Source organism: Anarhichas minor, unplaced genomic scaffold, assembly GCF_050575085.1.
Source record: "Anarhichas minor isolate MPS153535 unplaced genomic scaffold, ASM5057508v1 ptg000002l, whole genome shotgun sequence".
NCBI classification, from domain to species: domain Eukaryota; kingdom Metazoa; phylum Chordata; class Actinopteri; order Perciformes; family Anarhichadidae; genus Anarhichas; species Anarhichas minor.
The window spans coordinates 7852866-7866060 of record NW_027466448.1 but is presented as its reverse complement, the minus strand read 5'-3'; the positions used below and the strand labels follow the sequence as shown (position 1 = coordinate 7866060).

At 40.3% G+C, this 13195-nt stretch overlaps 1 protein-coding gene across 4 annotated transcripts; it reads left to right on the top strand.

Annotated features, from left to right (window-relative positions):
- The first annotated feature begins 7586 nt into the window (after positions 1 to 7586).
- Positions 7587 to 12761, top strand: LOC142946681 (Golgi phosphoprotein 3-like). Of its 4 annotated transcripts, XR_012953115.1 has the most exons (7): positions 7587 to 8008; positions 8530 to 8661; positions 8932 to 9046; positions 9385 to 9545; positions 10113 to 10766; positions 10854 to 10921; positions 12528 to 12761. XR_012953115.1 is itself a non-coding variant. In XM_076088143.1 (5 exons), the coding sequence occupies exons 1-5, from the start codon at positions 7796 to 7798 to the stop codon at positions 10374 to 10376; spliced, it is 885 nt and encodes a 294-aa protein (XP_075944258.1). In that variant the 5' UTR covers positions 7587 to 7795; the 3' UTR covers positions 10377 to 11447. The 4 variants fall into 4 exon arrangements, 1 of the variants encoding a protein (XP_075944258.1); XR_012953111.1 differs by having other exon boundaries at positions 10113 to 10921; XR_012953112.1 differs by lacking the exon at positions 12528 to 12761 and having other exon boundaries at positions 10854 to 11447.
- The last annotated feature ends 434 nt before the right edge of the window (positions 12762 to 13195 follow it).

Genomic DNA, 13195 nt, shown 5'->3' with positions numbered 1-13195 from the left:
TCACACTAATTTTACTTTCAAAATGTTACAGCCTGCAAACTTCACTGCTATAATGACTTTTCTGTCTTTTTTTCACTGTTGGACAGACATGCGCACATGTATCTCAACAGGCATGTGCACATGTGCACACACACATATACGCGCAGTTGTTTCCGGCATGTGGCTTCACATTCTTGGCATATCACATGGCCATTGTGATTGGGGAATATCATATTCTGGCCAGTAATTTCTTGGCGTGACATCTGACATGACAACATAGTAGACACGGGAGGAGACATGAGCGGGGGTGGTCATGCAAGGTTGACTCCTAAAGTTCACAATTAAGCACAAGAAAGAGCTTTTTTAATTTGGAATAAGCTGACCTTTGAGGCCCCCCCCCAAGTCAATGACCTTTCAAGAAGTAGACAGTGGCTTTACAGTAATCCACTGTGGTCCACCCACCTTTCTGAAGCTGCCACCATTTACAAAATGGACACAAAGCTCAATCTATATGTTTCAGAGACCACACAAAGAATTCCGTATAATAGTTAGATGTCAAGTGTCACTCACTGTTTGTGTTTTACAAATATTGAGCAGGTCGTTGCACAAAAGCCACAGCAGATGCAAAATCCTTTTCAAGGACATTTTGACATGTCAAAGTAGGAAAAGCACAGGTTTTAATTGATGGCTGAACTCCAATTAGCTGCTTCAGTTTCAGGGTCCTGGTATCACTTCTATAGAACAGAGCCACCGTTAATGTTATTAGTAACACCTGTGCTTTTCCTAGTCCACGCCTGTTTAATGACTCATCAACCTACTTTAAGAGCTGGTTGAAATTCAGCAATACGTGCTACAAAATCTTACTTCCAGAATACGTTTAAGAACAGTTCAGTTGGTACCTCGAGAAACTGGCAGCAAGGCTCACAAACTTGTACAGAGATGGTGATGAAAAGATCTGTAGTTTCAGAGTGACGACGCTAGAGGCCTGAGTGAGCGAGTTGACCACTGAAGCCTCATATTAGCTGAACGTTAAGATATATTTCTACACAGAACATTTTTGATTCTCAACAGTAAGCTTAAGGTATTTTCCCTCATATGGTTTCAGTGTAATATTATAGTTACTGTCTAAATTGTATAAGGTATGCTCCTGACTTTTATTACATGTCTGTTTCTGCCAGCTCAGTCTGTCCATCTGATTCAAATAACAGGGAGGAGATTTGTTTACCAGTTGGCTGTCACAGTTGGTAAAGCTGAACACTGTCAGCGAAATATTCGTAAACACACCCACCCCAGGAACACTATATGCAGCAGTATAGAACAGCGAACGGGAGATTCTGTTACTGTCTTGAGTAAAACATCCTGCAGGACATCGGCCAAAAGTGACAGTTTAATGATTAAAATAGAGGCCCAGGGGCTTTAACTCTGTTAGCTTTTTGTTTGTGAATACCTGTGTCACAGCTGCGAGTTGGTTAATTTTTGACAGATTTAGTTTTGGTCGCCTTGACAGGTCTCCCGTGGTGAATATGAATTCAGGGGCTAAGAAGGGCATAAAACGGTCCAGGTCAGGCCCTCAGTAGGTCGAGTCTCCTCAGGTAAGTGCTGCGGTCCTCTGTGGGACTATCATGTACGTGTCTGCTCATGTGCGTTTGACCCTTCTGTGCTCTATCTCCCCTTGAGTAACCAGATGATGATGATGAAGATCATGAGGTCTCCATGCCCCCTCATCATGTTCACTTTGACTTGACTTTTTCACCAACAAATCACGGGGTTTTTTTGGTGGGGGGGGTCGAACATCGATTGGCCTCTGACCACGACTATAGCGAACAGCACAAGAAGTCATCTGGTCCGGATTATTAGCTTGTACTGGCTGAATCTGCAGTGGGTACTTTCCACACTTGAGGCACTTTTACGTTGTTTTCAGTGGGGAAAGACGTATTCAGAGCTTTAGTTTCATTGAAAGTAGCAATACAACTGTGTAAAAGTAAAAGTTCTGCGTTCTAGATCGTATTGTCAGGAAACTGAACTTAAGGTATCAAAAGTAAAAGTGTCTGTTGAAAGGAAAGGTACAATATTTAGAGGGGTAGAAGTATAAAAGAGCAAAAAATGGAAGCACTCAAATGAAATCTCAAAGTACAGTATTTGAGAAATTGAGTGTTTAGTTTCCACCACTGGTTGTTTTGCTTTAACCTCAGCAGGGGTGTCTTGACTCTTCCATCACTTCTGCTGAGCAAATAAACCAAATGTTCACTGTATGAGGTCAGCAGTGCTGCTGGTTCATCAGCTGTGGTCTCTAATCAGAAGTCTCCTCACTGAATAATGTTGGACTCCTGTCAGGTCAGTGGTTCTATCGTACTAACAATGGAAGGTCCTACTTCATGTTCACAGTAATAGATGGCTGCATGTTGACTTTCCCTTTGCATTCTGTAGCTGTGTGTATATGTGCAAATATAAACGAGATCACACGTGTGTCTGCACTACGTGTGTGTGTGTGCGTGTGTGTGTGTGTGTGTGTGTGTGTGCGTGTGTGTGTGTGTGCGTGTGTGTGTGTGTGTGTGAGAGAGTTTCTTACAGCTGGGTTTCAGATCCTCTGGAGGGGTCCCATTGTTAAAGACTTCCTGCAGAAATCTACCAGGGAAAACAGAGGAAAGGGAGGATCACACAAATCTGGTGACTAAATAGAAAACGAACATTTTCATTTTTTGGTTGAAAAGATAATGACGACTATTACTTTGTACAATACAAAATAAAGGGTCCTGTACACTGCTCCAACCGCCAAAACACGCACACAGTCTTTTTTTCTATTTAAGTTTTGAAAAAAAAAAAGAAGTTATTCATCCTTCCTTTTTCAAATGAAATGCATAAGAAATCAAATGCTTACTTGGTCTGGTTATGACCAGTTATTCTGACCAATGCAAACCTGGAAACAGTGAAAACACCCTGTGACAACAACATTGACAACATAATATAAAGTTCATTAAAAGTTATCATTCATTGCGAGTTGTGTCCAGCCGATGAATGTAATCCTAATATTCATTCTCTTCTAGCTCTGGTTTTGGTCTCCACCAACTCCTTAAGGAAATATCTGTCTCTTTAGCTGTTAACTGCTGCACTATGTTCGCCAGCTAGTCACTAACTGTGTCTGTTTGCTCTTTGGTGCTGAGCAGGTAGTGTGAAGTGGGTTTTCAGAGTATTTTCTCTAAAAGCAGCTGACCAATGCTGCAGCTGAAAACGACGCTTAGAGCTGTAAGCTAAATAAATGAGTTGAAACTCACTATTAAGCTCCATAAAGCTTGTCGCAAGTAAACATAAATGTTAAACAAGATTACTCCAGCAGATTAAAATTGGTCTTTCAAGGCTCATGTTTTCTGTATCTGGCTGATCCTGAGACAATGACTTCATTCAGCCAAACGCACATGATAAAAGACTTTAGTCTACTCACTGATCTGTGCACTAGATACAAGGCTTTCAATAGATGTATTCAAGCCTCTGCTGTAAAGTAAAATTGGTCGATTGCATTATAAACTGTAGACGTATTGCCTCATTGTTATGTTTATTATTCATGTCACTGTGAATGGGGCGAAGGCAAAGTACTTCCCGTCATTGTTGGAGCAGATGTTGAAACAGACATTATTTTTCTGCTTTCTTTCACCTCATTATTCTTTGTCTTTCACTCTCTCTCTTGTTTAGTATTCTTACTCTTACTGTTCTTACTGCGGTGTGTATGACACACTGACGTATGTAGCCCACCTGGCCTCTAAGGCAGCATGTCCTTGGAAGCTCACTATGAATTGCACTGAGCTTCTGTTTCACACCAGTTCGAAAAAGAGAAATTTGCAGATGTGACCTTTTATTCTCCAATTATTTCCATACAGTTCGGCCTCTTTTCCTATCTTGTTTCTTGTTATTATTATAACAAGCTGCGAGAAAACTGATCTTCATTTTCGAGCTCTCTACATACAATGTGATCCCAAAATTGTGATTCTGCTTTTTCTCAGCCTTCTTGTATTCACTGGGGCTTTTGAATATCACAAGCTATTAAAAATAATTGTATTTTCTCAGCCATTATTCCTCAGTGAGATGCGACGTATAGCGTCCAATTGAGAAATAGTGTAATTCACTTACTGCAGTGCAATGGTAAGTGACTCCCCTAGTGACTCTTTGTGTCTTAAAGGAGTGTGTATATATGTGTGTGTGTGTGTGAGTGTGTTCTTGTGCATTTATATGGAGGGGGCACTGTGGGTCAACCCTTTGCCCACTCCAGAGACAGGAAATGGCTCCAATATGGGCCTGAGTGTGGCCTCCTTCAAGGCTCTGGGGAGTGATTTAGGCCTCTTGTCAGGACCAGAACAGAAGGATCAGTGAAAAATACAGATGTTTTGTTTGGAGCATTTGAAACCATGCATCTCTGGTAGGCTTCACGGGGTCCCAAAGGTTTATTAATAGTGTCAGTGGGGTAGCAGATGATTAGCTGATATGTCAAGAAAGATTTGAGTCTACTCCGATATGTGCATTTAAAAAAGATGGGGTGTTACAACTGATAGATTTGTAATTTACATGCTTTTTATAAACATTTAATTGGAATCTACCAAAATGTATTCAATGTTTTAGTCTGATCAGGCAGGTATTGCAATATCAAACATTTCTACACTGTTTTACATCAGCACACTGACTTTAGCATGAGGAGATAAATTAGATTCTTTCCAGGACTAATGCTGTAATGCTTGCAAATCTTTGGACTGTGTGCAAATATTCTACCTAGATGGTCAGAGAGGCAGACGACTGTCTTGGCCGTGATGCTGGAAGAGATGGTTGTTTACACAGAGCATATTTGCAACCGTCTGGAGAATTATCTCTCCCAGGAATTTTTAGGGCCACACTTACAGGCTCCTCAACGTCAGAGAAGAAGACAGCGGTTGCTACTTGTCGTGTGTTTGTGATGTTTTATTGCTTTCTTGGCAAGGATCATCAAGGATGAACAAAGTAGAGATTATTTAAACAGTTTCAGTATATTATTCATTATGCGACACATACTGTACTTACGTAAAGATTTTAGGTACTTTTAATGTACTTGAGTATTTCCTTTTCATGCTACTTTATGTTTCTACTCCACTACAATTCAGAGGGAAATATCGTAGTTTTTACTCCAATGCATTTATTTGACAGCTATATAACATTTTGAATGCAGGACTTTTAATGAAGTATTTCTTTAATGAATACACACAATGAATATAAAAAAACACAAAAAGGTTAACAAGTTAAACTGAGGTTAGCCTAGGCATGTTAGCCAAGTTAGCTAGAAGGCTAACGAAGAAAAAGCATCAAGATATGCAGTCGCAAGGTCTCAGCTCACAAAACGCTGATAAGTTTTAACAGACATGTATGCACTGTAGCTTGCAGAATACCACATCTCCACCACAACTACGAAAACTAATTCTCACCTTACTCCGAACAGGAACCTTGAGGGGCCTCACGGAGCAGGATTAGTGGGTTAACTTCCCCTCTTTACTGGGGCTTTAAGGTGTCACGAACCACGAAAAGGCTCAAGATGAAACTCTGTTGTCAAGATTTTAACAAAGCTACAGACCAAAACTTCCAGCAGCACTTTTTATTCAGGCACACAGGGCTGGTAATAAATGTCAGCTTATGAATGTTAGCTTGCTGGAAATTAAGCTCAGTATTAAAACAATTTAGTCTTGTGTTATGCCAATGTATTATTCAGTGATTGGATGTCGTCTATACTTCAGATAGATATTCCTGTTTTCAGGAACTGGAATCCTGTTTATCATCTCTGTTTAATTCTTTAATTTAACACAGCTTGGAGGTGCTGTAATAATCCTTCAGAAACAGCATAACAATAAATGGAGTAGTCATAAGTCTCCAGTGCACAATACAGTCTCCTTGTCTGGAAATGTTTCACAGCTGGTGGGGATCGAGCCACCGGTACCTGACACAACTGACCATACAAGGCCAGTTGAGTGTGGGACTCGTCCTTACTGTCAGATTGAATTTTGGCTCAATGTTCGCAGCAGCAACACTCAAAAACACCTTCAAATGCAGAATCACATGCAACATTGAGACACATTGTTGTGCCACATCAAGGAACAAATTACCATTGTTCTATACTACACCAGTAACTACTTTAATAACAGCTGAACTTCATTACGTTGTTCCAGTTCCAAGGCCCAGGTTTTGTGAATGCTGCCTCATTAACATTCTAAGTTACACCTGTGCTTTTCCTGCAAAAAGACCTCCAAGACCCGCTGACACTTCTCCTTTCCTCCCTGCTGTCGTGACTCATGACCAATCCTGCTCGATACCACAAAGTAACTAAGACAACATGAGGAGAGTACTGAAGTGGAGGAGACAGAAGGGGAGTGAGGTTAAGTGGAGGGCGTTTAAGAGTTTTTTGCTAAGTCATCATCAAAAATGGACCTCTGCCAAAAATAAAGTGGTTCTATAATAACTTGCGGCTCAATCAGTATGCAGCCTCACAGCTATAAATAGTAAACAAACATTGTAATAAATTGACATTAATGAGCTGGTATCTCTGTCTGTTAAGTATATTTGAAGCCTGTCTTCAGAAAAAATATATAAGTTGAGATACTCTCAGTGTTTGCGTTGTGTATCCCAACATAATAAAAAAAAAGCTATTACATGGAGAGTTTCTGCAGAATCAGTTTCATGATTCGGAGTATAAGAAAGGAGAAGAAGAAAACTAGCAGTCTATTTCTTAGTCGCAGTCTGCCACCTTGTGCTGACAGTTTATATGGCATTGTGGCTTGTTGGTCTGAAAAACATTAACTGTTTATGCTGTGTGTCTTTATATTTTTCTGAATATTAAGCTGATAAAAAGTACACATGGCAATGGCGTTACTGTTTACATTAAGGGGGTTGCTGTCAACATCAGCTAAATCCTGTACATTACATCAGTGTAAATATGGCTTTTAGATCAAATTTCTATAATAAAACAAATCACCAGTCGAAAAAAATGGTTTGCTGAAAGCAATGCTACCTTTTTAAAAAATACCTTGTTAAACATTGACACAGTTGCACTCATTCGAAGAGGCCCATGTGGTTGACACAGTCAATAAATCAAGGGTCTTTCTTGTTAATTTGTAAAAGCTCAAGTGACAAGTTGTAATCACTTTATTGTCAGTAACATTTGTAGATAAACTCAAATAAAAGTACACTACACTCAAACATATTTAAGTTAATGTCATTGTTCTCAGCTCACAGTTTCTGAGTTTCAGAACAACAGTAAACTGGTAGGACATTTTGGGAGGGTGTCATAATTTTCACTTTTTTTGTAAACAACCACAGTTCCTATTTTTTAAATTTGCATTTTTATATTCCAATATTATTTTACTCAACTTTAAAAATAAAGAAACTATCTATCTATCTATCTATCTATCTATCTATCTAAACATCATACGAAATAAATCTGCATATTATTAGTTGTATGCAATCAAGTATTCATAAAGTTACAAAAGCTCTTTTTACATTACATTATAGTTGAATCACTGTGTTAAATGTGTTAAACTGTCAGATGTACAGTATTTCCGATGGCACGTGAAGGCAACAGGCGAGATGCGTTCACTGACAATAGACGTCAGAGCCACCATGTTGGATCAGGAAGTAGGCAGAGCCGATGCAGGAATCCCGAGCTGAGCTCACCGTCAGCGGCTGTGTTTATTCGATCGGTCGACCGTTTCCCCCGATCTCACCTTTTTTAACATTCAGGTTACATGCTGCGTGGCTTTCTGGTCCGTCGAGGTAGGCGCATTTCTTCGGATTTGACCGTTTTGCAGCACCAGCTATGGCATCTATCAAGCAGAGAAACTCGGGCCTCGTCCAGCGGAGGACCGAGGCCATCCGCAGCGCCGCCGACAAGGACAGGGACTCCGCCGACGAGGAGGACGAAGCGCGCCGCGGGGAGGAGGAGGACGACGACAACGACAAGGGGGACTCGAAGGAAACCAGACTCACGTTGATGGAGGAAGTGTTGCTCCTGGGCCTCAAGGACCGAGAGGTGTGTGTGTGTGTGTGTGTGCTGGTTTTAATCCGTCAACAAGGCTATAGCTATATCAACGTCAGCTACCGCAATGTTTACTTTGCGTCAGCAAACGGCTAAAAAGTGAATTTCGTTTATTTAGGCAAAATGTCGCTCATGTTTGCTTGAACACAACAGTTGGAAGAGTCCTGATTTAAAGGCGTTTTAACGTTAAACTAGTTAGGTATGTCAAGTAGCGTTAGCTTGTGGTTGAACTGAATGTGCCGTGCCTTAAGGTAATAATAACGCTGTTGTTATAACACCATGGTGTCGCTCCCAAACCTGTTTGCTGAATGAATTCAACTATACGACATTACGTAAATGAAACAATGTAGTTTCTGCGTAGCTTGTTGGCAGTTTTCTTGACAACTTGCCAGTAGCGACGTGTGACTCCTTTTCAACCTGGAAGTAATTCCTGAAATTCCAACCAACACGTCACCTAAGTTCACAAGCGCTGCTGCACCGTGGCTCATTTTTCTTCTTCTTCTTCTCCTCCTCAGGGCTACACGTCTTTCTGGAACGACTGTATTTCTTCCGGTCTCCGCGGGTGTATGCTGGTGGAGCTGGCCCTCAGAGGGAGGCTACAGCTGGAGGCCTGCGGGGTGAGGCGGAAGAGCCTGCTTTCTAGAAAGGTGAGACACTTGCTTTGTTTTAGGGATTAGTAAAAGTCTTCTTACCAGGAAATGAATCCCGTATCTTTCTTTAAAATAACATACTAGGAGTATATATATTGTAAACAAAGCAAAATATGTGCGTTTTCAAATGGAAAATGGCCTGAGACGGTATGTTCTTTTCAATGTGTGCTAATGTGTCGTGGTTCCTGTTCACACAGGATGTGAGTGTAGGCACAAGTGACTCCTAAACTGATTCTAGTTCAAATACGTGTCCTTGTGTTTGCGAAGGTGATCTGCAAGTCGGACGCTGCCACGGGAGACGTGCTACTGGACGAGGCCTTGAAGCACATTAAAGAGACCCAGCCTCCAGAGACCGTCCAGAGCTGGATCGAGCTGCTGAGTGGTGAGATAAGACATAACTAACCAAACCTTTACGTTTAAATACTCATTATTTCACCTGCTGGACGTCATTTTAACAGCTGATTTTGCTCTTTGTGTTGTCACAGTTCAGTTGACACTTGTTGACGAAGAAGTACTCATTGATCAAATCAGAGTTCATAGGGATTTACGTTAACAATATTAAAACACATTTAATAATAAGCTTGAAGCAGCAGCATTAACGGTATTAAAATAAACCAAAGTGAGCCACTTTAGACGTTTAAAGTGTTAAAAGTGACATGGGGCCGTGTGGCCTCAGTGTGTGTTTCAAAGACCTGAAGTAGATCTCATGCTGTCTTTTAGGAGAGACCTGGAATCCCCTGAAGCTGCACTACCAGCTGAGAAATGTTAGAGAACGTTTGGCCAAAAACCTGGTAGAGAAAGGTGTGCTCACCACAGAGAAACAAAACTTCCTGCTTTTTGACATGACCACACATCCGCTCACCAACAGCACCATTAAACAGGTAAGAGGTGGGGGTGTTCTGTGACTCTTTTGTAGCCTAATAAAGTCGTTTAAGCTTCATAAGTAACGGAATTAAAATGGCTCAAATGGGACTCTCAAACGAGAGGTGAAAAACTTTAAGACACAAGCTGTATTTTCAAGGATTCAAGCATAATTTATTGTCGTTATGCAACACGGGGATGCACAGTCCATTTTCAACACAATAGTCCATCTCCTCTCAACCTACCGGAGTCCTGCGCAATCTGAAATTACAGTGCATGTTTTGTCTGCTACAGCATGCAAACCTGCTGAGGTTAGCACAAAGATAGGTAGCATTAGCTTATGCTTTATATCAGGTTTGTTCAAAGACTCGTGTAAAATGACAAGAAAGACATAATGTGGTAAGGAAGCTGTTTCCCTCTGCTTATAGTCTTTTTGCTAAGCTAAGCTAATCGTCTGCTGGCTGTGGCTTCCTATTTAAGAGTATGAGAAGGCGAATAAATGTGTTTCACAACATGTTGAACTACTCCTTTTTCATGTCGTTTCATGCATATACTGACTTTAAAACTCATGTCAACATTGCCTACAGCGCCTCGTCAAGAAGGTCCAGGAATCCGTTTTGGAGAAGTGGGTCAACGATCCTCACCGCATGGACAAGCGGGTTCTGTCCCTGATCCTTCTGGCCCACTCGTCCGACGTCCTCGAGAACGCCTTCGCCCCACTACAGGACGAGCAGTACGACCTGGGCATGAAGAGAGTCCACACTCTGCTGGAGCTGGAGCCGGAGAAGGAGAGCGCGAAGCCCAACGTCAACGAACTCATGTGGGCCGTGGTGGCCGCGTTTACTAAATGAAAAAACACCTGATTGGTTGGACTGGAAGATCTGGCTATGGTCTGTGTTATTGAATTGGTTGAAGGACTTCACATTAATGAGACAGACTTCACTTTAATGAGACAATCTGTTTTGGTTGGGGAGCCTATTTGTACATCTACTCCGGATGACATTTTGGTGGCAGTCCATATTAACCCAGTGCAATCTGATTGGTGGTGGGCTTCACCAAGTAACGTTTGGTTGGTTGGAACGAATAAAAACAAAAACGACTGGCTGCTTTCACACAGTGAGGTATATTATCTGCTGCTGCGAGGCTGGATATACGTATATTCATCAGCACTACCAACAGATGGGTTTCTGTTCATGTTAGATGACATCAAAGAACAAAAGCAGGTGGCAGCAGTAGTCCTGGTGAATATGAAGATTTTGACTGGGGGGCCAAGATTCCCTTCCTCACTAAGGGAACATCATCGCAACCTTTTTTTTTTTTTCTACAAGGTTTGGCCAGAATCAAATCCTGGTCTCGTCTCCATTCTCCCCCCACATGCTTATATGCAAGGATAAAGGTTAGCACATCCCACTGCTATCGATGCTCTTCAGCAGGTCTCCTGCTTCCACCGGTTCTTCCCCACCTGTTGGGAGGTCACGTTTTAGGGTTACTGCTAGATCAGACTACCTGAATGTTTTACTGAGTCACTCTTGTTTTCTCATTCAATTATCTTTCCTCCTTTTCCTCCTCATTGCATTTTCAGGAGGAAGTGGAGGACACAAATAACTATGTACTGGCCTGCATCATTAGCCCTCCTAAACCCTAACCCAAATGAAGAATTAAACCTAGAGTCTAACAAAACTCTTTATCGTACTAGTTGAAATGGGTCCATTGTGTGTTTACAGAATGAGACTAGTCTTCCATTTCTATTGATGTTGCTAATCGATGCTTACAGTAGCCTGCCATTTATCAACTATTTTGCACAGTCAATAGTGGGGAGCGTCGTGTTCGTTGGGGGTTTTCTTGGGTTGAGTTCTTGAGATGACGAAGGTTGAAAGTTATGAACCGAAGCAACTATGGGTTAAATAAATAGATCTCATTTATTTTGTCTACAGCTCTTGATCTTTACGAATACTTTAAAATCATTCCTCTGGATATATATATATATATATATATATATATATATATATATATATATATATATATATATATATATATATATATATATATATATATATATATATATATATATATATATATATATATATATATATATATATATATATATATATATATATATATATATATATATATATATATATATATATATATATATATGAGAGAGAGAGAGAAAAGCTAAGTGTGAGTGGAGATGTAAAAGCCAAACGGCGGTCATATCTCTTCTGATTTGGATCGCCGTGAACCGCCTACACGAGATTTACATTTTGATCATCAGCGGCTTCTTACACAAACGGGATGGGAAATGTTAGCCAAATGGGCTAGTTTAAATTCAGACAAAGGGTTGATTCACCCAAATTATAAAAGAAAGAACTAATCTAACACTAGTGGTATCTAGCCATGGAGGTAGTTTTGGCTATATTTAGGTTTTGAAATGGAATTTCCTTTTAAGATGCTTGTCAAGCAGTGACAATTCTGAAGCAACATCTGGAGTTTCCTACTAATCCACAATCTTTACTGTGAACGGTTTCCTTGGAAGTACTTTGCACTAAAGATATCATCTCTCTGAAATCTGTTAACATGTTCTGTGGATTCACAAGATGCCAACAGAGGCAAGTGAATCTACGTCTTTTGTAATTTGGGTGTACCGACCCTTTTAAAGTCTCCCTCTTGCTATATATTGTATCTCTCGGTTTGTATGTCATAATTAGATGTTATTTCTATCTGGTAGTTATATTGTTTTGATACATGCAGATTTAGGGTTACTTGGGCCCCGGATGAATCGTTGGTAAAGACTGAAACTGTTCCAACGACGTGCAATCTATGAGAAATAAAACCATCTCCAGTGTCGTGCGTCTGTGCAGATCTGGGAACGCTTCTGTTTCAATATGAAATGATTGCAAACGTCATTCTGGTCCAATCGGTGCGCTCTGTGTTCGGAGTTCCATCGCCTATTGTTTCACGGCATACTCATGGTTCTGTCTTCTTTTATTTTCTACCAATAGGTCTGAAGAAGTGTTGAGATGCGTTTACAGCAAAGAGACCATGCATGCTATCGGTGGAGGGCTGGGGTACTTGTGGATGTAGCTACAGAGAAAAGGCTTGTATGTAATTATTAGTTATTTTATGTGTACGATCTAATTCAATGAAAGGGATCTTCTCTCCTATCCTCTATAATTCTGTATGCTTTTGTATTACCACACAAAATAAAGTAAGGATCCTTTAAGTGCCTGAATTTAGCACTGTTTTGCTGTTTTTATTCCAACTATATATATATATATATATATACAGTATGGATTTATTTCATCTGTTTTTGATTTAGTTTTCTACCATTGGATCTGTTATAATAGTCCCTTAAATAATCAACATCAGTTACAGATGTTGATTTATCAGATTCGTATTGTGCTGAAATGATGGGTTAGTCAGAAAAATAAGGATTTCGATAATCGATTGTTAAGTCATTTGGATTTGCTACATTTTGCATCACTGTAATTTGTATATGTTTGGGCTTTTGACTGTTAGTCTGACAAAACAAGCAGTTTGAGGATGTTACCTTAAGATTTAGGAATTTGTGATGGCTATTTGTGACTAAAGGATTAATTAGAGAAATAATTAACCAATTAAATGCTTTGGGAAATACGCTTATTCGCTTTCCTCGTCTAACTCTCAGCTT